We start from the raw sequence: 24,202 nt of genomic DNA on the forward strand, positions 1-24,202 counted from the left end.
CAATCAGAAATCTGGCCACTTAGCTTTGACCCTCTTGAGCTGCACAAGATTTCGTCGTAATTTCGGGCACTGATCTTGTTGTAATTGATAATTTCACTATAATTCTATCTTTTCTTGATATTCGTCAACTTTTTAAAATACAATATTACAAACAAACGATGTAAAAATGACCGAAAATGCTTTCAGACCACTGCATGCACAGCAACTAAAACCTCAATGTATGCTACGATGAAACTATTGAAGCTTTTTCATCCAGCTGTCAAAACTTTCCCACGCTTTTTGATCAAATGTTCTGGACGACTCGACCTCTGTATTATATAGACTTTGGATAAACCATTCGAGTTTCCCTTTCTTATTGTTGAAATGTATTTTACGGCAATGAATTATTTGCGTATGGTGTTGAGCTGGCTAGAGAAGGCTGTAAAGAAAAACTTACAAAAAAAAATAATTTTTGTATCAATGTTTAATAATTTAGTGAATGTATTACAGTCTTATTTAATGAATGTCTTATAGTCAATTTAGTGTGTTTCTATAGCCAGCTCAACACTGTAAGCTTCAATTCCGTATAATTCCTATTTAACATTGTCAAATGAATGTGGATCGTATACCGAGCAACCAATGACAGATCATTCGAGCTTCGATTGTTATTATTGAAATGTATTTACGGGATTGAATTGTTCGCTTTCGATATTGATTCTGGCTGGAAAACCCCTGTAATGTTATTAGTTCTATAGCTTTTATGTAGTGATATTTGAATTTCAGTCCCAATTATGTTTTAAGAATTGATCTAAACATTTGTTTCTAGCTAAGCAGTGTTGTAGTTGTATTAATAATGAGATATAATGTTATTTACAATTTTAAATGATTGCCTCTGAAAATGCCTGAATAACGAATCTCAAAAGAACATCAACATGAAGAAATGCAACTGTGTTTGAAGACACAAAAAACACGATTGTGGGTCAATATCATACAGTTTATAGTGACCATAAGATATGTTACTAAGGAACAGAAGACAAACGCACGAATTTCCTTTCCATTTTCATATCGTATCGCTTCCTTTCCCTTTTGTTTCTCACGAGTGTATCGGGTTAAAAGTGCATTTCACTGCATCTTCCTGGCGCACAGATGTTCACAAAACGCATGGAAGAGCGTCAGTACCGTTTCTCAACCGACCGGCTCTGCACGATTAGCCATTTCACCATCAATCCTGTCCCATCCTTTCTGTTATGTTTTATTTTACGACTGTAATGAAAACATTTAATTGATCCAGCAGGCCACGCGAGTGACCGCATGGGCCCGTCTGTTTGGCGAGATGGGGACATCGCAAGGCCGCAGAAGCTTCGGTTGTCCCCACGTTCTCTTTAACGCGCCACCTATGAATCACCATTCCTAACACGCCTGTGCATACATTTCGTACGCCTGATCGTCAAAGATGCCCCATTCAGGTCCGGTCAAGTGCGGGGTGGTAGTTGATTTGTGAGCGATAGTTCGGGTTGCGCCAACGTTCACCGAGCGACCGAGCAAGCTGGTAAAGTCAAGGTTACTGCCCAAAGGAACTGTTCGGTCGGATTTACGCATGAGGAAAACGAAGCAGACGAGGTAAAAACGTATCATAAATTAATTGCAAATAGAAAGGAAACGATTCCTGCGCTAGAAAGAGACGCCGAAAATAAAAGTTCATTGCGCCATGTGGCTGTGTAAATGTGGTAAACTTCCCTGCAAGAGGGAACCGTTACCGTTACCGACTCTGGCTGTGGGTGGCTCGAGGAGAAGGACGCGCGACACCAAGCGCCAGCCAGGTGGTGGAATTGAAGCTGACAAAAGTAATCTCAAGAGCGTTTGTCAGTGGTACTATTTTTTTTTTTGGAGCGTAGTCTTCTGAGATTGAAACAGGCCCGGGCATGGGACGGGTCGTTTGCTACAGAATTGTCACTTAATGTGTTCAGCTTCAAATGAGTTCCTCTCACCAGGAGCAACCGATTCGAAGACGGTTTGAAACGGTCGAATTGGAAAGCCGCCACCGAAAGACGGGGCTGTCTCTAAATCTAGTTCAAAACCCCGCCGGACTGTGTACCGTGGCCTTGGTGGCAGGCTACACGGAGAAGTGTGTGTCTTCGAGTTTGCACTTCTGTCTACGACAAGACCATCTCAAGGTGTACTCATGAAGTGTGTGTATGTACACGATGAGGTGGCGAGAGGGCCCCCAAGTGTTACTGCCCCGATGCTAAATGGTACTTTTCATTGGAAGGCATCACACCTAGGGCAAAGCGGGGGGAGGGGTGTCAAGGGTGCAAAATGCAAAAGTGCCTTACGACTACCGGGGGTGGAAGGACGCGCGTACTCGCCGTAACCGCCACGGGTGGTAACCAATAAGAAAGATTATTCTATGAGCAGCAGCGGCAGCAGCAGCGGCAGCAGCATGGTCATAAATGTAATTTAAATTTTATTCGCCTCTATTATTTTTCACCTGCAGAGATTTCGCCGACATGGGCGAAGAAGGGCACAGTGCTGTTCTTGGGCTTCTGCTAAACTGCTGTGTGGATACGTGGGTTGTAGAGGAATGACAGAACATGGAACGTTCCTAATAAACTAGCTTTTTTTTAGCTATTAGGTTAGTACCAGAAGGAATCCCGAGGAGGAATAGTTCCGCGGCCACCTGAGCACTCTCCCTCCGACCTGAACACCTGAGATTGTGCAAAACAGTTCCCTCCGTTCCCACACTGCGTTCCACCCCAAACCGGCCTTGTGGCAACACTTCATCGAAGATCATCAGATTTTTGTACCGAGCACGTCATACCATTCTCCAAGAGGGGACACACACACACCACACTACAAGCGTCGATCACAATCGGTTGTCGAGATTTAGGAGCGCAAACTCACTACCACACACGGTTTGACGGTTGACCATGTGCAACGAATTTGCTTGCCCTCAGCGCAAGTGAACAAGCGTGCAATTGAGAACGAATTGTTTGCCGCAAACTCCTCCGATGGACGAGATGACCAGAAGATATATGGAAGCTTGTTAACAGTGGTTTGCGGGCACCAGGCACACTGTAATTAATTATCGTTGCGCGTTGTTCTTGTGGCGCAGGGTTGCATTGCACACGTGTCTGTGTGCATATTTCTGGGGGGTCCTTCTGGCTGGGGGAATAGAAATAGCCGCAAGTTACTGCGCTATGCGCTTCCGCTAGATTTAGTCCGTAGATAGTTTGGTGGTGGAACATTTTTCACCTTTATGGGCTAATCGACGAGATGGTGGATGAATATTGCTTTTATTTATTACTAAGAAAGTTATTTATTTAATTTTGCCATTAGCTCAACATTGGACCAATTGTTTATTGTATCAACTTATGCTACTATGCTGCTTTAAATTGGATGGATCTTATCTGCCTGCAGAAATCTAGCAATAGTAAGTCTACCAGAGCTTTATCCCAGAGCTTAGAGATGAGCCCAGTGGTTTGTAAATTCATACGTAGATTTAAGCAAGACTGTCTGAAAGTTATTTATCGTGAACATTTCATTTCATGTTACTCCATTTCATTTCAATTGTTTGCCAACACTGGTTATACAATATTGATTAAACTTAAACCTAACAAAACTAAAATAACTTCACTAAACTGCGGGTTGGTGCGGAAATTATACAATATAACTCATTGGAAAGGAATCAAAGGTTTAGGAAAAAGTACTGGTAGGATTTGAAAAGGAACAGAGTAGAAGCAGTTCGGAAAGAGGAAACAGAGAGGATAAAGTCAAACGAGTCATAACATACATTAAAACGACGCAAACAACGTACCAAAGGACCATTGCGGGCATAGTGCGTACGTCGGAAGGTGGCAACAATAGGATTACGAATGAATGTTGCCTTTAGTACCTGTAAACGTTCCAGATAACTCGGAAGTGTAGCAGTAGTGTACCCAAAAGAGCGCAAAAATATTAATTATACACATAAAATATAGTTGGACGCGTTCCAGTTTGGAGATCCACACTGCTTGAGATAGACACCAAACTATACATGCATATTCCAGGATAGGACGGACCAGACTACTATAGAGACTTCAGAAAAGAAACATCCCGTAGATCTTTACACATTTCATTTCATCACCTAACAACGAAAATAAATTTGACATTGCTTTGCTCATTACGCGGTCCGATCATCGTAGATCGGTGGTGTTTAGATCAATCACGATATATTGGAATGATTCTCCTTTTTGTCAATTATGTTCCGATCGAGAACTTTGCGATCTTCTCCAGCTTTCCACTACTCCCTTGAGCTTTTGTATTGCGTACCGTTGCTCGTTTGCCACAATTGCCACCTACAGAATGGTTGGGTGATTTTTCAAAAGTTTCAAACAAATAAAAAAAGCACAAGCTGTCAACCACCACCTTAGCACACACAATTAGGTCACAAATGCTGCACACCATTCTGCAGTATGGAGACTACGAGCATGGGTAGGGGAAACAAAATCAAACATTGTTTCGTCACCAAGCCAGTGCATTGTGACGATGCCCATCCATCCATACATTCATCCATCCACGCCAAACTGATCGTGGGTTGGCGAACATTTGGGAATGGGGTGAACAAGAACGGGAGCTAGTTGGAAATCATTTCGAATTTTTCAGCACCCTTTCGTCAAACAGTAAAAAGCATTGGTTATGCGTGCCACCACAAGATGCACGAATTGTCCCAAAAAATTGAAGGGCTCTTAGGTTTGTTAATCATTTTTAATGTGCCTCTCCGAATTAATTTTCCTTCTGCCTAGTCACAAACCCTGGCCAGGGCGCGAAAAGTCCCTCGGTTGAGGTATCATTTTTCGTTTTACTTTTTTTTGCGGCATTTTTAGTACTGATGGGAAGCAAACAGACGGAGCAGGTAGGTAGAATTGAGGACGAGCGGAGCATGCAGTGTTGCACATTATTATGTTGGAGCGCATGTTCGTGATCACATTCAAATGCTGCTGTTCCTGCTGCCGTGGCTGCTGATGCTGCTGCTGCTGTTGCTGCTGTCGTGGCTCAGTTCCACGTCTAATGTGCACTCGATCGAGCATCCACTAAACTTTCCCATCGATCGCGTCTTTGGTGGAAGACGCCTGACGCGCTTCGATTCCCTCACAGCGTCCGCGTGCGGCCGGGGTCGTTGTGTCGTGAGCGTTGCATTACACACAGTACATGACCTAAACGGCGGTTCAACCATTAAAGCCAATGTCTGCCATCCTTGGGCATGCCGAAGAGCTAGTGACACTCGTACCGGCTGCACCGAAGGCAGGTTTGGTTGGGAGTAGAGGGCAGAGGGAGCAGTCGACAAGACAATGTCCCCTGCGGTTCGGCAGGGTTTGGATTTCTAGACGGGGGAACAAAAATGCAGAATGGAACAAAAACGAGCGACCAGTTAAACAAAAGCAAAGAAAAGAAGGAGGTAAGGGGGGGGGGGGTTAAAAAGGTAAAAATACTCAAAGGAAAATCGTCACTCGCGTTTGGTGTTTGGTGGTGGTGCCGAACATAAGAGGAACATTGTTTTTCTTTCCTGTTTCTGCTTCCTTGCGAGCCCGACCAGCATGGGAGGTAAAAATGCATCGACTAACATGTGCAGCAACAACGATCCAAGGCTGGCAGGTTGAACTAAGTCTCGAACGATTCGGGGGTAGGTTGATGGTGTCCCAATCGGCTGCACGCTGCCTGGCCGTGCAGTTGATCTCGGATTTTTTGGCTCCATTAGTGGGGCAGTTGGTACGAATGTTGGGAAATGGATAGGAATGAGTACATGTATCTTGGATGGTTATTTTGATTTTGATGCTGGTCATGAAGAGGTCATCTTCGTTAACCTGGGATTGTTTACATAATGAGTGTGAGCGTTCTGGAATGCCCGGTTGCGTTAATTGTGGATGGCATTTACAGCCACGCAATGTTCCTCTCTACGGGAGCGAAATTTGCACAACTAGAAGTTTCACTGTAATGTTAATGATCTTTATCCTGGACATGGCATGATAAAACGAAAGTTAGATGATTAGGTTATTTTTTTATTTATTACTTCCAGTGACATCTTTTCATAGTGACGTTACATGACCAGTGTAACCAATTTCGTCATGAATTCGAATGGCAAATACAACCAATTCCAACTTCATAAGGCAAATCGTCTCACAAAGTTTTACTCTTCGAGTGCAGAGCTAAGATAAACACCTTCACATCACAAAACGGTAGCGACATGGATGTAAACTTCGGCAGTTCACCTTCGCCACAACGCAAAACAAAGCAAACCCCGGCACATAAAAGGGAAGGAAGGCTACAACATAACGAATTCGTGATTGAGTTATAAACGAAATTCAATCAAATCAAATCAATCAATTGCAAAACGGTTGGTAACCCCCTTTCTAACGGGTGAACGCTGTCGTCGTGGAACGATGGAGGATTTGTTCTGATCTGTTTGTGTTTTTGCTCGCTTCCATCGCGCGTCAGCGGGTATGTGCATGTGTGTCACATCTGAGACATGCGGGGTGAGAATGTGTCTCCATTGGCAGGACCCAGCAAACGGAGAGCTTTGGATCCTAAAGTAGCAAAACAAGACACTTGTATGAGACCACCCTCGCTTGCTGCGATCTTTGTAACCAAAAGGGATGTTTTTTTGCTTCCATTTTGCTACGTTTTGCAACTATACAGCGACGTAAAGTGTGTGTATGTGTGATTATCTTTGTCAAAGTTTGCGCTACAATGTTGCACGATGCAATCATTAGCAAACGTTGGGGATTTGGGCAGACCCATAGGGACAGTCACCGTGCTAAAACCGATTACGTGCGCCTCCTACGGTAACTAAGGCCTTGTTAGAAAGGGTTTGCGTTGGCAATAGGTTCGGTTGGCCGTCAGCTGGATAAACACACCTGAATTCATCTAAATTAGATTGCAAAGTGATTGGATGAAAATATGAAATCTTATTTCAATGTTTGATTACTGATTGAATTTTAAAGAGAGTGTCGCAACGAGATAGACATTGTCCTAATGCTCTGAAGTCAAATTTGTTGGTGTTTTGTGTTAAATTGGGCATTGCGTTAACTATGAATTAATAAATAAAAAATGTACTTTTTTGCATTAAAATTAAAATGCTCACTAGTAAGTAAAGGTTTTCTCATAATATTCGCATATCAATGTTTTTGTCATTCCAACAAGTCACTGCTAGCAATTTACACTCGCAGTAGAAGTTTTATCTTTGTAGTGTACTAACTCATTTAATACGTGTTATTTATTGATTTCCCGAATAACGCCTGCAGTTGGTTTGTGATTTGAAGAAATTTGCGAGAAAAAAGTGTTACCCCGCGCCCCCGGGTGGACTCGAACCACCAACCTTTCGGTTAACAGCCGAACGCGCTAACCGATTGCGCCACGAAGGCGTGCTGTAAGATGGCCGCCCGTTAGCAAATTAAAACGTTAGATCGTTAGATGCATGTTCTGATCCGCGTGTGGTTATCTCGCACATTTATGAACCATTTCAACATTTGTTCATTCTATTGTGCAAAGGCATACGTACCAATTTTATATCCCGTGAACGGAGCAATTTAACGACGATTTCCATCGCCAATCCGTTGATACAGATTTTGGGCAGCGGCAAAAATTAGTCAAGCTAGTGCTTATACCTTTACTGTTTCTCACAAATGAGTCAATTACAGCTATGTTTCGACCCCGTCCGCAATCTTGTCCGTCATCCATTCTTGATTTCCGGTTGCAGTCGTCGTACGTAGGTACGCAAAACATTTCAGCAATCCGTCAGTCTGATCAGTCAGCGAAGGCGCGTCGATGTCGTGACGATGCTTCATGCGGAATGACGGACCTACATATATAGCCCAACCGAGCCGCTACATTCAAAGGATGTGTGTGTGTGTGTGAGTGGAACGGGCATTGGCGGCGGTGGCTAAATCAAGCAGTATGGATTGTTTGTAGGCTGCGTTTCGGCTTGGCTGAAACCCAAGCCTAATCAGCTGCAAGACGGGGCTGCTCCCCTCGGGTGAGGACTCCAAGCGAGTATAGAGCAGGTGCATATAGACGCTCACAAACTGGCCACGACGCGCAACCTAGGCCACGTTGCGCCTGCCGTTCCAATTCCCGATAGAAAAGAAAGATTAACTCAGACATCTCGGCAGTCGCACAGCAGTCCATCAAACGTCAGGTATCGGGGGCCTGCCACCACCAGCAGCAGCAGCATTATTTAACCGAGGTGCATAATTGCTGCAAAACTGCCTCACCCTCGAACCATCTCCGTCTACCGGAATGCATGCAGCGCGTGTACTTTCTAGTTTTGTCGGCGGATCGTTAAGCGTCGTTCGTGGCGTTGTGTGTGTTTCCTCTGCGGTCCGATTGCCTTCATCGGTCGTTTGTCATATAAACATCAAGTGCCATTTCTTCCGCTCGTGTGGGGTAGTGCGCTTGAGGAGTCGGCACCACCTTCAGGCACACTCAGGACACTACGAGCAATCGAGGGGGAGGAATGGAAAACAAGATAAATTTCGCATCGCAAACGCACCTGATACGGAGAAAACGCTCCAGCAATCGTCTCAAGTGCAAAAGGACGTAGTTGATGCGGTGCAAGGGGAAGGTGGTGAAAGATATCATGAATAAGGAATCTGCGTTTCTCTCGTCTGGTTTTAGGTGACGAATTAAGGCACCCTTTCTTGGGGAAGTGCGAACTGTCTTTGACTGTGATCGAAACGCAACGAAACTAATTAAAATTGATAAGTCTGATAGTAACTCGTGAATGAGATCGCGCTTACATTGTAATGAACACCTTGTTAAGGTGCTGATTGGGTTGATGAGGTACGTTTGAATTTGGTAATCATCTAAGATTGCTAAAATGGGACTGTAAGTCATGATTGAAATGTTAATATACGAGATACTGTGACACATGAAATCTTTAACGCAACTGCTGACATGCAATACTCGGCTTAGCATTATTACAATTAGTTGCATAATAAAGTTAACATATTAGTGTAATATACACATGTGTTGTTCTTGCAAGATATATTTTTTAACATTTGTCTTTCAAGTAATGTCAGTCACATTTTATCACCATTGGAAATGTTTGTCCGTTAATTGTTATAAAGAGCTCTATTATGAATATGGGTGTTTCAATTATCTGAAAATACATTTCTAGTATCTTTTTGTGGCTTAAACCTTGATTTTCATCATTGAATCATTGATAAACTTTAAAAAACTAATTAATAACTAATAAACTAACTTGACAAAATTGATCGCACCTAAGAAGTTAACGTTTTACATAGCATATACGATCGTCATTCCTCGGTAATTATTATTTCGTTGCTTTAAAAAACAGCATTTATGTTGCAAAATATATTTCAAAAAAAACCTTAGTTGTTTCCATAGAAGATTATTTCAGATAAAAAGATATATAATTATTCCATTGTCGGTCTTATCCATCATTGTCAGGATAATGGAAATAACAAAACCCTGTACATATCATTGGTACGGACCCACTACTAACAAAGGCAAACGAAACAAGTGCTCTTAACAAACGCAAGAGCGGAAGTGGACAAATAAAAACACGCCACCAGAGCAGCACAAAACAACACGATCCAACACACAGTCCTGCTCGCCCGACGGTACAAATATCTTTAAGCAGTTATTAATTTTCTCACACTTGCAGAAATACTTTTTCCACCTTTTTCCTTCTCGAACCGCGCGCGCAAAACGTGTTAAAAGTGTTTCACTCCTTCACGAACGTTCCAAGTGTGATGCTGGCAGAAGACGGTCCGGTTTTAATGTTTATTTTTCACTCCAAAGTGCATGTTTGCTTGCAACGGTTGGAAAAATGCTTTCGCGCCTCAGCAGCGCTTGGTGCTGACCAAGGAGATGCACGGCGTGAGGCGGGTGAGATTGTTAACGACAAGTGTAGAGCGGTAGGAGGAGGTAATGGGTGCAAAAATTAATTTATGCGACAAATGACTCCATCGCCTCATGGCTTCGTGTGTTTGTCTGTGTGTGTCATCGGCCGGTGTGGTGAAGGAAAATGCCTCGGATGGCTCGCGAAGCCAAAGTGGCCAACGAGAGTAGCTGAAGTTCGAGGAATCAAGTAATCGCCCTCCGGAATCTGTGTGACGTGTCAGTGTCCGAGACGGCAAACGGACAGGCGTCGCCATTGCAATCTTACCACCGGTCTACTACACCTTCTCGCCGAGCGTCGATTTGTCGCGCACGATAACGAGGGATGACTTTAATTAGTTATGTTTGTCACGAAAACGAAGAAGGGAAGAAGTGGAAAGCGTCTATCCGTGGAGTACTAACCTGACCACTACTACAGGGGATCAGCACAGGCCGTACGAGGAACGTAAGGTGTTAACTAGTGAGCTTTTTTGCGATTAGGGTGTTAGGTACTTGTTTTCGGGGAACACAAGCAAAGTTGCTTGGGGTGCTGTGTTGCGGCGCGACGGCAGCTTCAACCGGATTGGACATCAAATACCAATTAGCGTGTGACTTAACAACATATTGGCGGGAATTGTCCAGCCGCGTTGGAACACATACACGATGATGAATCTCTTCTGTAGGGTGTACTAATCTACTTGCAGTTGCTACCGTTTCGATGCTACGCTAACCGTATGCAACGCGTGGACACACAGAGACAGGCACGCACAGCAAAATGAAGGCGAAGCTATGCAATGGCATTTTCTCACTCACAGCTGACGTCTTCAAATTCAACTTTCTCACTTGACGTGCGCACGGGGTTCACTACACTACTGGGTGCTTGATATGAAGCATTTAGTTTTTGAGTCAATCATCTGTGTGCGCTCGAATGCTCGTTCGGGTTTCGCAAGATCTTTTGCCTATTCGCGTACCTTAATTGGTTCAATCAGTTACCGGGAAGTGTGGAAGCGTACTGCAGTTCTCGGAAACAGTGAGGCTGTGGAGCCGGTGGTGATTTGTTAATTTGAAAATGAACTTACGTCGCCGCTCGTTATGTTTTGCTGTCACTTCATACCTTTCATTGGTTGTCTCTGTCATTTAGTGAGTGGGATTACGATGCATTAGGCATGGTTTTAAGGCTATATATGAGGGCAGGGAGTGATTTGAACAGGTGTTTTAAAGATATTTTTTTTAGGTTGAATTGTGTTACTTCATCAACTTCTACAGAGGAGGTCGTTCATTGGGAAGTTCAAAATATGATCCTTTGTAGATAATTGTAATGATCGTACCATATCAAACGATACGTTCCAGTATCCAATCCAGACTATTTGCATGTAATTTATCTCTATGTATCATCTATGTTTCCCTGTCTTGCACGCGAATACCTTTAAAAAATCAAGATCAGAGCCTGCTAAACCTGGTGCTATATGTTATCGCTGCCCGATATATTAATCATAATCAGCAGATCAAGTTAGACTTGTTTTTTCACGCTCCCAACCCATACGCAACACGGCAGCATCTAGTTATAACCAGTATTCATACATTTGGAGAGTGTCGGTGCACGACCAACCCAAGGTTGTGGACGATATGAGCAAAAGATACATAGTATACACACCTTCACTTTGACCAAAGCGACTCATCAGCTCACCGAGCCTAATCTAATCGAAGTTTAATGTGCATGAAAACTTAATTAGTTACTCAGCAAAATCCTGCCTGCGATATGTTGAACAGAGCAGAAGAGTTTTTGCAGCCTTGGTAAACCTTGCTGGATTGTAATTAATGGAATAGATAGAGGGTTGTTTAAATGTTGCACAAAAAGCATACAATGATTTGAAGGCTCAGTGAAGAAAATTAAAACCGTAATAAGGGCAGAAACGTTGGTGCACCAGCGTGGTATGAAAACTGTAAACAAGCGCCAATAAAAAAGACGGCGACGGGAACAATTTTCCCGTGACATGAATCTTCACTTGGACATCAATATTGCAGCTATCTGCGTTGTCTAATGAAATTACGATTCAATGCATGTTTCTTTGCCGCCCTAGTACGATTCGATCCGGACCGGACGCAGGCTGTCAAATAAAGTTGCTACGAAGATGTGAAATGTGTGCGCTCTGTTTTATCTTTCATTCCATCTTGGGAGCAATTCTTGCAAAAGAACTCCTAGTAGGAAGCGACATGTCATGAATCGTCAATCAAGTGCGTATCAATCGGGGCAGCTACAGGGACAGGAAGCAATCGATTTTGAGAACGATGTGAGACAGTACTTTGTGCTGTCTTTCCTTTCCTACCAGGGCGGTAGCGATCAACCAGCATCATTTCATCCAGTAAACGATCGTACATGGAACATTGTCATACTAACTAAAGAACGAATTTTTATTATTGCTTTTACATCGGCTAGAATTGCTGTAAGTACGCCAGAAACATCTTGTTGTACTCTCTTCGTGGAGAAGTTGTTGTATTTGTTTGTAAAAAAAAACAAATCACATTTACTGTGTAACGTGTTTCGAATGGAGATCAATTACCTGGTACACTGGCACAGAGTGAACTTTCATCCGAACCAGATGGAATGGACGACATTAGATCGTTTTGTGTTTCTGTTCATGTTTGCAGTGTGAATCTGAGCAGCAACATTGGCGAATTGTCAAAGTGTCGTCCGTCCGATCCAATCATACCCGACTTGTAGAGTGACCAAGAATTGCCCAAGGGAAGTAGCACCGTTTTAGATGTTGTTTTTGTCAAACCAACGCGACCGTCGTCGTCGTCGTCGTCGTCGGTGGTGGTGCCCGTTTGGTTCATATCATAATGTTGCGACAAATTGTCGCATTCATTCGCATACCTTCGCGATCAAAGCAAAGTCGCCTTTTCCTTTCACCTGCCAGGTCACCGAATCAAGTCCGCTCTAGTCCGCCGAGGGACACCGACACAGTGGCGTCTGCGACGTGCCTTCGACTCTGCGCGGCTGCTGTTCGCGGCGCAACCAATGATTGATCTTAGGTGCGGACAGATCAGCCTGATCTTCCAGCGGTAAAGGGAGAATGTGCTGCACCCGCCAGTAGCAAGGATTCCATCCACGGAGGATGAAATGGAGAGATGTCGTGGTCGCGGCCTACTTGTCATTTCAATTTACCGCTACCATCGAATAATGGCACTTGCGCTAAATGTACGCCGGCACGCACTGACGCGCCGCACGCATGAGAGCATGTGCGAGCTTGAGCTGGTGAGGGGACGGTTGCTTCCTTTCCTTCCACATATGCCTGTCGCGACTGTAATGCATTTTCCTCCAGGGGCTGCAATGTGAGGCGCAGCCATAGCAAACCTTAGCTTGTTTCGTTGCGTGTGGATTAGATTAGCTCGATGAACCCATCGTACGAGCATTTTATAATGGGGCGGGGGGTATGGAATGAAGTTGGAATGAAAAATCCGGAACGAAATGAAATGAGGGAAAAAACGGAAATTAAACGCTACACGGCGATCAACCTATTAGCGGCAACCAGTGACTGGTTCAGGCGTCGTACTTCGGTTCATTTAAAGGAGATCTGGAATTGACCATCGACAAGAGTGTACATGAACGAGTTGTATCTCATTTCGATTACTTGACTCAGATTATGGTCCTTAATAAAAAGGTGATGTTTAATAAATTGCTAAATCCTAGGAAATAATTAGTATGTGATCTTAGAAGCAATACGATTAAGTATTCATATGACATTTGTACGACAAATATATGTTGGCTTGAAAGTAAAGTAACTTGTTCTACCAACTAAATGAACAAAATATTATCGGTACAAAACAGCAATGATGAAAATAAGCAACGGTTTTTCCACAATTTCACCTACTACTACAAACAATAAAATGACCATTAAGATCACGTTGTGTTTAGGTGGCAGTATGTGTGCTAACGGATGCTACAGACTATTCCCTACCAATTATTAAACACGTTAATTTCATCGTGACTCGAAACACCATCGATATGCAAAAATGGAAACATTCACACAGTGCCTTGCTAAATGCACAATCGTACGATTACAATGCACATCGACGATGATTAAATGCAGCATACGGTATTCACTGAACTGTAAACAAAACCAGTTACATGCGACCTTGGAGATCTTGCTCGAGCTGGGATTTTCTAACCAGATTGAGGCTTATATTTGTTTACATTGTCGGAAAGAAGGAGAGTAATGGTTGATAGTTGATAGTTTGAAAGTATTTGTGAGGTTGCATGTGATGGCCTATCTGAGCTGTAATAAGCCTAGAGTAAGCTACTAGTTGCAATTCAGCAGTGCTAGGAGGATGGTGTCTCGGTCGGTATTGTTTGCGGTGTTATCGCTTCTTTGCAACGGCATTGATGGTAAGAGCAGTACGTTATATCAGAGCAAATCGTATTAAATATGGTTTTGTTGTATTTTTCCATCTTCTGATAGCTTTCCACAACCTGTTCCCAATCGACATTGGTTTAAGTGAAGAAGATCCTTTTTTAACCACTGAAAGGGAAGAGTTTGATGGTATGTCGTGGTAGGATGCATTCAAAAATTGAATTGTATCGTCAGAACTTACAAAAGATGAATGATTGCAGATTGCCATCTACGTTACATGCGATATGGAAAAGATGAATTAGATATCCCCGAACCGCTTCGGGCCTATGAAGAGCCTCGTGATTACAGCCATATTGCTACCATTGGAAGGAGACGGAACGGAGGCACGATCGATTGGACATGCATGGGTGCACTGATATGGGACAGCGTTGTGATTACTTCAGCTCAATGCACTACAGACGAAGGGTTGTGTTTTGCTTGTAATTTTGTTTTCTGCGTATGACAAAATCGTGTAATTTTTGCTTACAATTTTAGGAACGGAATACCAAGTGTCGTTCGACTAGGAGGAACCAAATACGTGCAGGTGATAAATATCAAGGAAGTTATACGACATCCTGACTTTTTGCCTAGCAATGGTCAAAATGATATCGCTCTGCTTCAGTTGGACAGGAAAATCATGTAAGATAAAGTGTATTACTGTGAGAAAGGGTACTTTCATGATACAATTACTATTAACCAGAATCAACGAAACAGCTGTACCAACATGCCTTTGGCTGTTTGACGGGGTACCTTTTCAGAAGCTTGACTCTATTGGACGTACAGCTGGTGAGTGAAAAAACCAGAAAAAAAACTTCAGCTTCAGAAAAAAACCTTCAGATAATATCTTGTATTTACTATTATAGCAAGTAGAAGGCAACAAACACCTGAATTCGTAACCGAGGAGATGACCACAGTGAATGTGAAAAGTGAAGACTGCTTTGCACCAATGACACGCAATCAGGGACTTCCAGAGTCACAGCTTTGCATGGAAACATTAAAACAAAATGCAGACAACTGCCAGGTACGAAAACTACGATGTACATTTGGATAAAACTGTTGTTGACCATTTCATCTTGTTTTACAGGATATACCAGAAGGCAATCCTTTACAAGCCCGGCTGCTGCATAATTTTCAAACCAGCCCCTTTTTGATTGGACTAGTGACTTCCAGCTTTACTTCTGGCTCTTGTAATCGTCGACGAGGATATACGAAGATCGGATCCCATCGTGACTGGCTGATGCAGGTGTTGCTAGAGCGAAATGTATCTGTAACTCCGGAAGATTTCTTTCCGGTAGTTTGCGCCAATCGTTTCCGCGGATTACGGCCACGAGCAGATGAACTGGTGTTGGAACGGAACGGAGATATCCCAGTAAATAGTATACAGGTGGAATTTGTCCGTGACAGAGACTTGCAGTATATAGTGCAGTTTAAATGGCCATCGGATGCTAAAAACGTGCCTCAAATAAATTGTGCCGGTACGTTCGTTGATCAGCAAACGGTTCTAACACTGGCAGAATGTGTCATCGCTACTACACCGGAAGGGTAAGATTAAACGAACAATATTTTAAAAGGCACAAATATCACCTCTTACTCTATTTCAGAGTTCAACCAACAGATGTAGTTCAGGTTTCGCGGTTTAGAAATACGTCATACCCTATTAAATCTATTACTGTGCATCCTCATTATGTTAAAAGCTCTCAGAAAAACAATATTGCAGTGGTCAAATTGCAATCTCGTCAAGATGTAGTTCCAGCATGTGTGTGGACGCACAGGATCCTACCGGACAGTAGAGTTGACTTGACTGGGGCTGGAATGAGCACTTTAAACAACTTTCAAGAATCCATCTTCGTAGAGGACGGTAATTATAGTTATATTTCAGTAATTTCTTTTATTCGATCAAATCGCAAATTTCTTACCAGACCTCACCAATGCCTTCATACAACCTGCCATGGATCACTATCCCTGGGCGAACTGCTCAACCGAGTTGGGGCAGCTGGTGGGTGGCAATCGTTCATTGGATGGTTTGACAAAAAACGAGCACCTATGTTTCCGCAGCGATCAATGGATAGTACCGGGTGTATGCGAGGATGTTCCTGGAGCACCAGTACTGCGTTACATAAATCGTGCTGGTGCCTTCTTTAAGTACGTATACGCGTTGACCGTTGCAGGACAGACTTGTGGCCATGGAATACCGACAATCGCTGTACAACTAGCCCCGCACGCCGCCTGGTTGCGATCCGTTATTCTCGACAAAAGTAACTCTGGTGGGCAGAAAGCTTCAGAATCAGTGATTATAATCAATCCGGATCTGAAACGAAGTGATGAATGCAGCAATGGGGATGGTGCAATGGGTATTTGCGTACCGTATGCAATGTGCCTTAGCACTAAGGAACGCTTGCGTAAAGGTGAACGAGTAACACTTTGTACGGACGGTACGGTCGTTTGCTGTCCTTGGGGTGATATTGCGAGAAATTCTGGCGGTGATCTAATTCGCACCGAGCTCGACAGCTGTGAAAATCGTTATCATTCTTTACGTCGTCAACGCTATTCGGGATTTAGTCAAAACGAGTCCCTGTACAGCAATCTACCCCATGTAGCCGAAGTCGGTTGGCCTCAGAACAATGGAGGGATAGCGTTTGAGTGTTTTGGATATCTAATCACCTCCAGTCTAATAGTGACGAGTGCCCGTTGTTTGGAAACGTACTCATACAAACCGGTAGTGGCACGAATTGGATCAGTGCAAGCCGCTGACTCATCGAACTACATTATCCAAACTATTCGTCGGGTTCGTGTCCATGACGACTACGACTCGCAAACTGGTGCCAACAACATAGGACTGCTAATTCTTGCAGCGCCGATAGAAATTAATGAATATCATTTCCCAGGATGTTTATATCGGAATAACACACATCTACCTACGCGACAGTTTGCTATAAGCGATGGTAAGTAATTAGCGAAGTATTCGCTGTAGTTATGTAAAGCAATTAAATTAAATATAACATTGTAATACTATGCTACCTTCCGATATAGATCGAGATGCAACATTTTTCTTGAAAGTATCGCCTATTTATCAGAGCGAGTGTCAGCAGCGTTTGACAGTGCCGCTCGTTTCTGGGCAGATGTGTCTACTGAAAGCTCAACCGGAAGGAGTGTACAATCCAAGAAATAAGTGCCTTAGAACTGGCGATGTGATTGTGTGGGAGCCTCGCACTGAGGAAGAGGATGTGATGGACGTCGTGTATTTGGTAGGTCTTTTTAGCCATGGTGGTTGTAATGTGGAAAATGTACAGATTGGAACACGAATTTCATCCTACTATGATTGGATAATAGCGAATGGTAAATAGTGAAATGATCAAGTTTATAAACAATAAATCGAAGTACTCAAACTTCCGATGTACTATTTCAACATCATGCATAAGAATCTCCTCCCCCGTCCGAATATCGCTCGCCCCTTCCACCGGGCATTTGTGAATCACTCTCGTCGGGAACCGACCTGGTATCTGCAAAGATCAAGCAAACGGTGATGTAGCTTTCAACGCCTCTAACCACATTCAGGAAGGACGACGTTCTCGGTTTAACGACCAAATCAGCACTCCATCGTCGGCCGGTTCGATTCGATGATTAGATGCTTGTCTCAATTCACATACGAGCGATGAGGAAAGCGAGAAAAACACTCCCCTTTCCTCTCTGTCCCTATCCCTTCCTCTCTTCCTAGCAAGCAATGCACCACAACTCCTGGTCAGATGACCAGCGGGGTGTACCTTTCACGAATGGTCTATGGAGGTGCAGTGGCGCATCGCCAATGAGGCGAGGAAGACGATGCGTATCGTGTGTTTGTGTGTGCTGTCCCGTATCGTTGACAGCATCTCGCGCATCAATTATTCGCCTTAAGCGCGCATTAAGTATCGCTTGTGGATCCCCCCCGGTTAGTCGGAGAATTTCTCCAGCCTTTGCTCGTTCAGGTAGCCGCAACCTGCCGCTACCAGCCCTCAACTACGTTGCCCAGCGTATGGAACGCGCGCCGTTTGTGATCGCGGCACCATGATAAGCGTTCGTCGAGGAGGATCTTGCGCTCGACGTTTGACGCATTTTGTGTAAAAAAAGGAAAACGAACTTAAAACTCGCTAAAACGACAAAAAACGCATCGCACAGTGGCCAATCATCGAGCGCGTGCGCTAGATTGGTGGCGCATCTCATCGTCTTTTGGGCCCATGTCACAACAGCTGCTATAGGCCACTCGCTGTTTGTCGCTTGAGTCGGCTGAAGGACAAAGACACTGGAGTCCAGCTGGAAGCGAAGAAGTAGTGTTTATGGGAGTCCACAGAGATGGCTTATCGTTGATAAAATCGAGTGGTATGAGCTCGCGCGTTGGGTACACACGAGTTGAGCATAACTTTTTTTCGCCTTGCAACAGGCTAGTATCCCTTGTGGGGACACATTGCATTTTCATCAAGGGCTGTTATCTATTTTGACCATCATAAGTGAAAGGTTTGACTATTGCAGAGGAAAAGTGGTAGAGGTGCTAAATTAAGCATCTTGTTTGAATTGAATTGAAAATGCAAAGTACTGGTTGGCCGTTTAAAGTGTCAATTTTTCACAATGAACCTGGAACCCTTTGCCTGATAAACAGGTGCGAGTGTGCTTAGGATTGAGTCTTCATCTCTTTAAGGAATAGCAGCATGCCAAGATAGAAAATATCTAGAAGACACTATGAAATATCTAGAAGACAGTATTGTTAGTGCTGTTGAATATGCTGTTGAAACTGTAGCAAAAATTATGCATGGTAGTTTTGGTAAGTATTATTCATATCTTTTTTATTACCAAATGTTTGTCTTACAGAGGAAATACGGCTTGGCTATTGTTTTTATGAATAAAATAACAACATAACTAACGTATGAAAAATATGAAGGTTTGATTGTATTGCACTGCAACATTAATCCGAATGCAATAATGGAATGAATAATGAAATATATAAAAGCATTCCTCCGAAGAAAAATAAAAGCTATCCTGTTCCTCTGAATTTAAATCGAAGGTGCTTTAACCATTTGACAGTCCCACGATTTTAAAAAAATGCACAAACCCATTACGAAGTAATGGCAGAAAGTTACGAAAAGAAAATAATGTTGGCCCATTCTGCAAACCGTTGCTTTACACAAAAGATGATGTGCAAAATGTGTCATTATCATTGTTTTAACTCCCTTCCCCTCCCATCACGCGACGATTCAATCGAAACGGAGAACAAAAACACAGCCCGAGTCGCACTCGGTCAAACAGCTGAACGGGTTAATATTAAGATTCGAATTCCTAAACGGCAAAATAAGGCTGAACAACGGCTTTAGAGTCTCTTATTACTCTGTCTGACTATATAGAGCTGTTAACATTGTTCGTTCCTAATTCAACTGAAAAATTCGCAAAATCACCAATTTAACAGCATCTTTTGTAGGACGTTTTTAACCAGAAAGCACATTGTTACAGACAGAGCGAAAGAAAATACACCATAGCTGTTGCTCTCTCATTCTCTTTCCTTCTTTAAACGTGCGGCCTTTTGCATCCCCTCTCTAACGCAGTCGACTGTTATAAGGTTCTGCCGCAGACCGTTTGGAAGGGATGCTAAAAATAGAACACAAAAGCGACGAAGGGAAAAGTGCGTAGCATGAGAGCATGCGCACTCTCAGCATCGGTGTTTGATGTGTGCGTGAATGAGATGGAAGACTATTTTTATACATCGCTAGAACTCGGTTGAAGTTAGCGTGGTATATAATAGCAAACAGCATGCAGAGGTTTCTCGGAGGTGTGTGTCTTCGTATGTGATGGCACGATAACTGAACATTGATCGCCAAAAACAGTTTAGTTTGCAGATCTGTCCAGTGGCATGCGTCACAACTCTAATGGTAGTCTTTCTTCTGTGTCATCGGTGATCTCTCGCTGCACGGCGACGGGCCGTACGCACGATTGATGTCATCTGTGACACGAGATTCTACCGCCATACGAAATTAGTTGAAATTGTAATTATACAAGTTAGCTTAGCTTCGGATTAAAATTACATTGTTCAGAACGCTTCCATATCACTCGGGCACTGCCGAGCAGTTGGCCCATTCTTTTTGCAATCCATCACATTGCGCTTTTTTATTATATCTATCTGTTTTACATAAACATTGTATTTAAAATACGTTTTAGAAAGCAGTGTAGTTATACAGATTTCTATTCAAACCATTATTTAGCAAGGAAATAAACATATAAATATTTGTTGATCTGGCCGTGTATTCGTAATAAATAGAATAAAAAAAGATAAATTGGCGCTTTTCCAATTGATTAGCCTTATTAGCCTTATTAGTATGGATTTAACACAATAACTAACAATCTGTAACTTTTGAATTGTAAATAATCATATTCCAAGAATCGATGAGCAATGCAAGGGAAGATTTAAAAGGCTTCTATGAATTTAATGAGCTTTTTTATTGTTTGTAAAGAGGATTCCATGTTTTCTTCAAACATAAACATTATATGTGAATAAATTTAAAGATTTAGTTGGTACAATTGACGCTTTCATAATCGACAACTTAATTGTTGGAAAAAAAAGTTTAGAAAAATTGTGCATGACTCTTAAGAGTCGTAGGGAAAGAGACAAACAGACAAAAACGTGACCAGGCGAATGTGAATCGTGCGTGCAGACTTACCTTTTGGCGGGGAGCGAACGCTGAGATCGACGGGCTCTAGCTGGACTGGTGGGCCCTCTGCCTGTTGGGGGGAGAAAAAGTGGTAGTTTAGACAACGTTTGCATTGCATTAATTGTACTGAACAGGGTCGCGTGAATTTGCATCCACGGAATAGGCGTGTGAATTAACATGATGTTTTTAATACGAATTTGTGCAATTGTCTTCCCCGCAAATCAATCATTGCATTTTCTAGATGCATATTGACACACCCAGTTGACAAGTTCTCAGACACTGCTCTTGCGCTGCTTACAGATTCCTTCGTCTCATATTCCAGACGCAACGTTGACTTGAAGTTCACCTCAACCGTTCGCAACGGTTCGTAACGGTGCGTGGGAACAACCCAATTATCGAGCACTTTTCCATCGCGACCCTATCTCGCGTTCCACAAAAATCTCGCCGTTTTCAGACTGTTCGTGCTGTCTGGGGGCCCACGAAACGGACCTCAGAATCGATCGATGGTCTGACGGTAAGCGGGAGGCTTAGCTAAACACACATATATGTGTGGACCATCGTTACAGGTCCCATGGATTGGCGGAGTGAAGTGAACACTGATCTAGGGAAGGAGGAAAACTGGATACATCGCGGCTCCCGGGACGTAACCGTTTGTACAGTTCGTTCAGTTCATCCTCTCTCTGTACAGCGCGGGGTAGAAGGGTTTAGCTGAGACCAACGGGGGCTCAAGTTCGTCACATCGGGGGGATTTGTTTTTCTTTTTCGAGTTCTTTACATTCTGGTTCACACGAACTGAGGCGGCGCTAAGTGAGTCGGGGCCAGGTCAGACGCAGGATCCGGACCTGCCCCATCATCGCGTGAGGACGCCCAGAAAGCTTCCACATTGGGTAATGTGCAAGTAGCAAAAGTAACCTTTTCTCAAGACGACAACACACAGGGATGGGCTCTTATGAGCTACTTTTTAGTCCACACCCCACCACGCCCCAGTGATCTGGCAGAAATGATTCTCCGCCCCACACTTTGGACGGCATTTCGAGCTCACCGTGTAGGGCGTTGTATGATGCCACGATCCTCTCAAATGCTCTTATTTTAGGCCAGCAGAGAATGACGCCGTACAATAAATGGTCCCATGATCATGCTTCCGCCTTCGATTCCACCTTCCCTTTTTAGACGGTGCGCAAGCATGCGACTCCGTCACGGCATCCGTGTGGAGAACATCTTCCAAAATGTGTTTGTGTGTAGAAAACGAATCTTGTGCAACTCCTCGCAGCACTGTTCCATGGCGCTCGTTCGTCACCTCCATCCGCAGCACCACCACCATTACCGATCGCTAGGAAAAGGGTTTGATCTAGGTCTAGCCCACCACCGATCACCCAGTCTGCCCGGGGTGTAGAGAATGGTGAACTTGCAAGCCAGCCTTGTGCCCTTTCAAAAAGTCCCTCCCCGTTACGCTCCCCGGATCCGGGTTGGGTTCGGGCGTTTTTGTGTTGTAGTGCTCCCAATCTTTTGAATGACGTCGCTCGTCGGAGAGAAGATCACCCCCCTCCTCCACCGCCACCATTACCACCACCGTTGCATACTACCGTTGAGTTTGAACTTAAATCGCATTTTAGCATCTATTACATAAAGAAAAAAGAACACAGCCGCAGTGTCTACTAATAATAATAATAATAACGGATGGCGAAAAAGGATGGCGCGGCTCGAAGATCGATTCGTGCGAGGGTGCGATCCGTTTTGGGCTGCCTGGGTGTAGCACGGCGCAATGGGACCAGGGGGGGGGGGAGGGGTCATGTGCTGGGAGGGGAATTGAAATATCGTGTTGAACGAGCGTGGGAGAATTATTTACCGGCTCATTTATGAGCTCATGCCCAGCATCTCCACCCCGAAGACGCGGGCGCCCGGAATCATGCGATCATGCGCTTCACGGTGGATGCTTCTTCCACGATCGATCTTTTTCACGCTTCATGCTTCTCTTTCCGCTGCGCGCTCGTTTGCGGCTGTGTCTCTGTGGCTCTCTTTTTGCCATCCACGCTGAAGCGCACCTTTTGCGACGCTCCAAAACCCGAGCATCGCGCGCGGTGGAAAGTCGAACCCCGCGTGTGCCCGGGTAGTACTGTTTGTTTAGGAGCCGTGCATCCTTCCTCTTGCTTGTCTGCCATGACTCCCGCCTTAGTCGTACTATCGGCATGCAGTTTGCACCGATGCACCTTTCGATTGCAATCGCTGAATGCAACGACGGGCGTGATCGAATGTACAGCTGATTGCATTTGTTCGGAGGAGGAATTGGTTCGGTAGGGGTAGAGGTGAATTTTAGGATGCATGTGCAATCGCACTCGGCTGAGGCGTTGGCCCGCTGGGAAGTTGCATCGATTGTGTGCGTGTGTGAGTGTGTGTGTATGTGTTGGTATGTATTTGCCCATTTGTGAGATAATGAAGGGAACATGAGTTTGGTTTGATGAGCCCATTCTACTATTTTGTCCGTGTTGCTAGTGGAGTCTGGAGTTTTCTTTTCTTTTAGAAAGGCACAACATTTGGATGGAGAATCGCGATGCGCGATTCATTAGTGATTGTGGGCATGGTACAAGCGTATCGGCAGAAAAGGTCGAAGGGCATTTGGAAATCGGTTGCGCATCCTGTTGTTCGGTATCGATCAGGTTTGTTGTGTTTTTGTTACTGTGGGAAAATTTGGTTTGTCGAGAGAATGTGAACAATATCATTTTGAAAGGAAATCGTCACAATAATACTTGGAGAATATGTTATGAAATAATAAAAAGCTTTATTTTCTAACAGCGAATATATCGTCATAGACTCAACTGAACAAATGTGTTAGTATTAAATTGTTGTACAACTTTAGCTACTCTTTCTGTAACAAATGAATATCACTTTTACGAACTTCGCGAGTAACTGTCCACTCTCCCGGATGAAGTATGTTAATTGCTTGTGTCGCCGTGCAACATAAGACAGTGTCCCTAAGTGTAGGAAGCTTACGATTAGTCCCCTCGGGCAGATGCGCTACCGAGGAACTGTAAACGTAGAGAGAGAAAGAAAAAAAAAAAAGAGAGACTGTTTTCTACAAAACAGTCTGCAAACTTCGTGCCATAAAGAAAACATTTGAATCCCCCACTCAAGTGCGCTAGATGGTCCGGTACGATTCATCATTAGCCGTGACTTTTACTACAGTTTGTACGGCCGCCAGGTTTACGCCGAAGATGAAGCTCACGTGTGCAAAAGTGTGCGCGAGTGGCCGCCGTGGACCACCCAGCCAGGAGTCTGAGATATAAAGGGAGC

The 24,202-nt window shown here is 43.9% G+C and overlaps 2 protein-coding genes and 1 non-coding gene across 4 annotated transcripts in view; 1 reads left to right on the forward strand and 2 right to left on the reverse strand.

Annotated features, from left to right (window-relative positions):
- Positions 1-24,202, reverse strand: part of LOC1275257 (Krueppel-like factor luna) — a 136,820-nt gene that overhangs the window by 26,883 nt on the left and 85,735 nt on the right. Inside the window, exon 4 of the mRNA XM_314495.4 lies at positions 20,924-20,984. Within this exon, the coding sequence (XP_314495.4) occupies positions 20,924-20,984 (61 nt within the window). The remainder of the gene's footprint in view (positions 1-20,923; positions 20,985-24,202) is intronic.
- Positions 7,303-7,376, reverse strand: Trnan-guu (transfer RNA asparagine (anticodon GUU)). The gene has a single exon. It is a non-coding gene; the product is annotated as a tRNA-Asn (tRNA).
- On the forward strand, positions 14,073-20,348 carry LOC1275260 (uncharacterized). Of its 2 annotated transcripts, XM_314498.3 has the most exons (10): positions 14,073-14,242; positions 14,316-14,396; positions 14,468-14,672; positions 14,742-14,885; positions 14,947-15,032; positions 15,110-15,267; positions 15,331-15,788; positions 15,848-16,104; positions 16,166-17,188; positions 17,277-20,348. In XM_314498.3, exons 1-10 carry the CDS (start codon positions 14,185-14,187, stop codon positions 17,588-17,590), a joined length of 2,784 nt encoding a protein of 927 aa, XP_314498.3. In that variant the 5' UTR covers positions 14,073-14,184; the 3' UTR covers positions 17,591-20,348. The 2 variants fall into 2 exon arrangements, with proteins under 2 accessions (XP_314498.3, XP_061512289.1); XM_061656305.1 differs by lacking the exon at positions 14,073-14,242 and having other exon boundaries at positions 14,310-14,406.

Source organism: Anopheles gambiae, chromosome 3, assembly GCF_943734735.2.
Source record: "Anopheles gambiae chromosome 3, idAnoGambNW_F1_1, whole genome shotgun sequence".
NCBI lineage: Eukaryota > Metazoa > Arthropoda > Insecta > Diptera > Culicidae > Anopheles > Anopheles gambiae.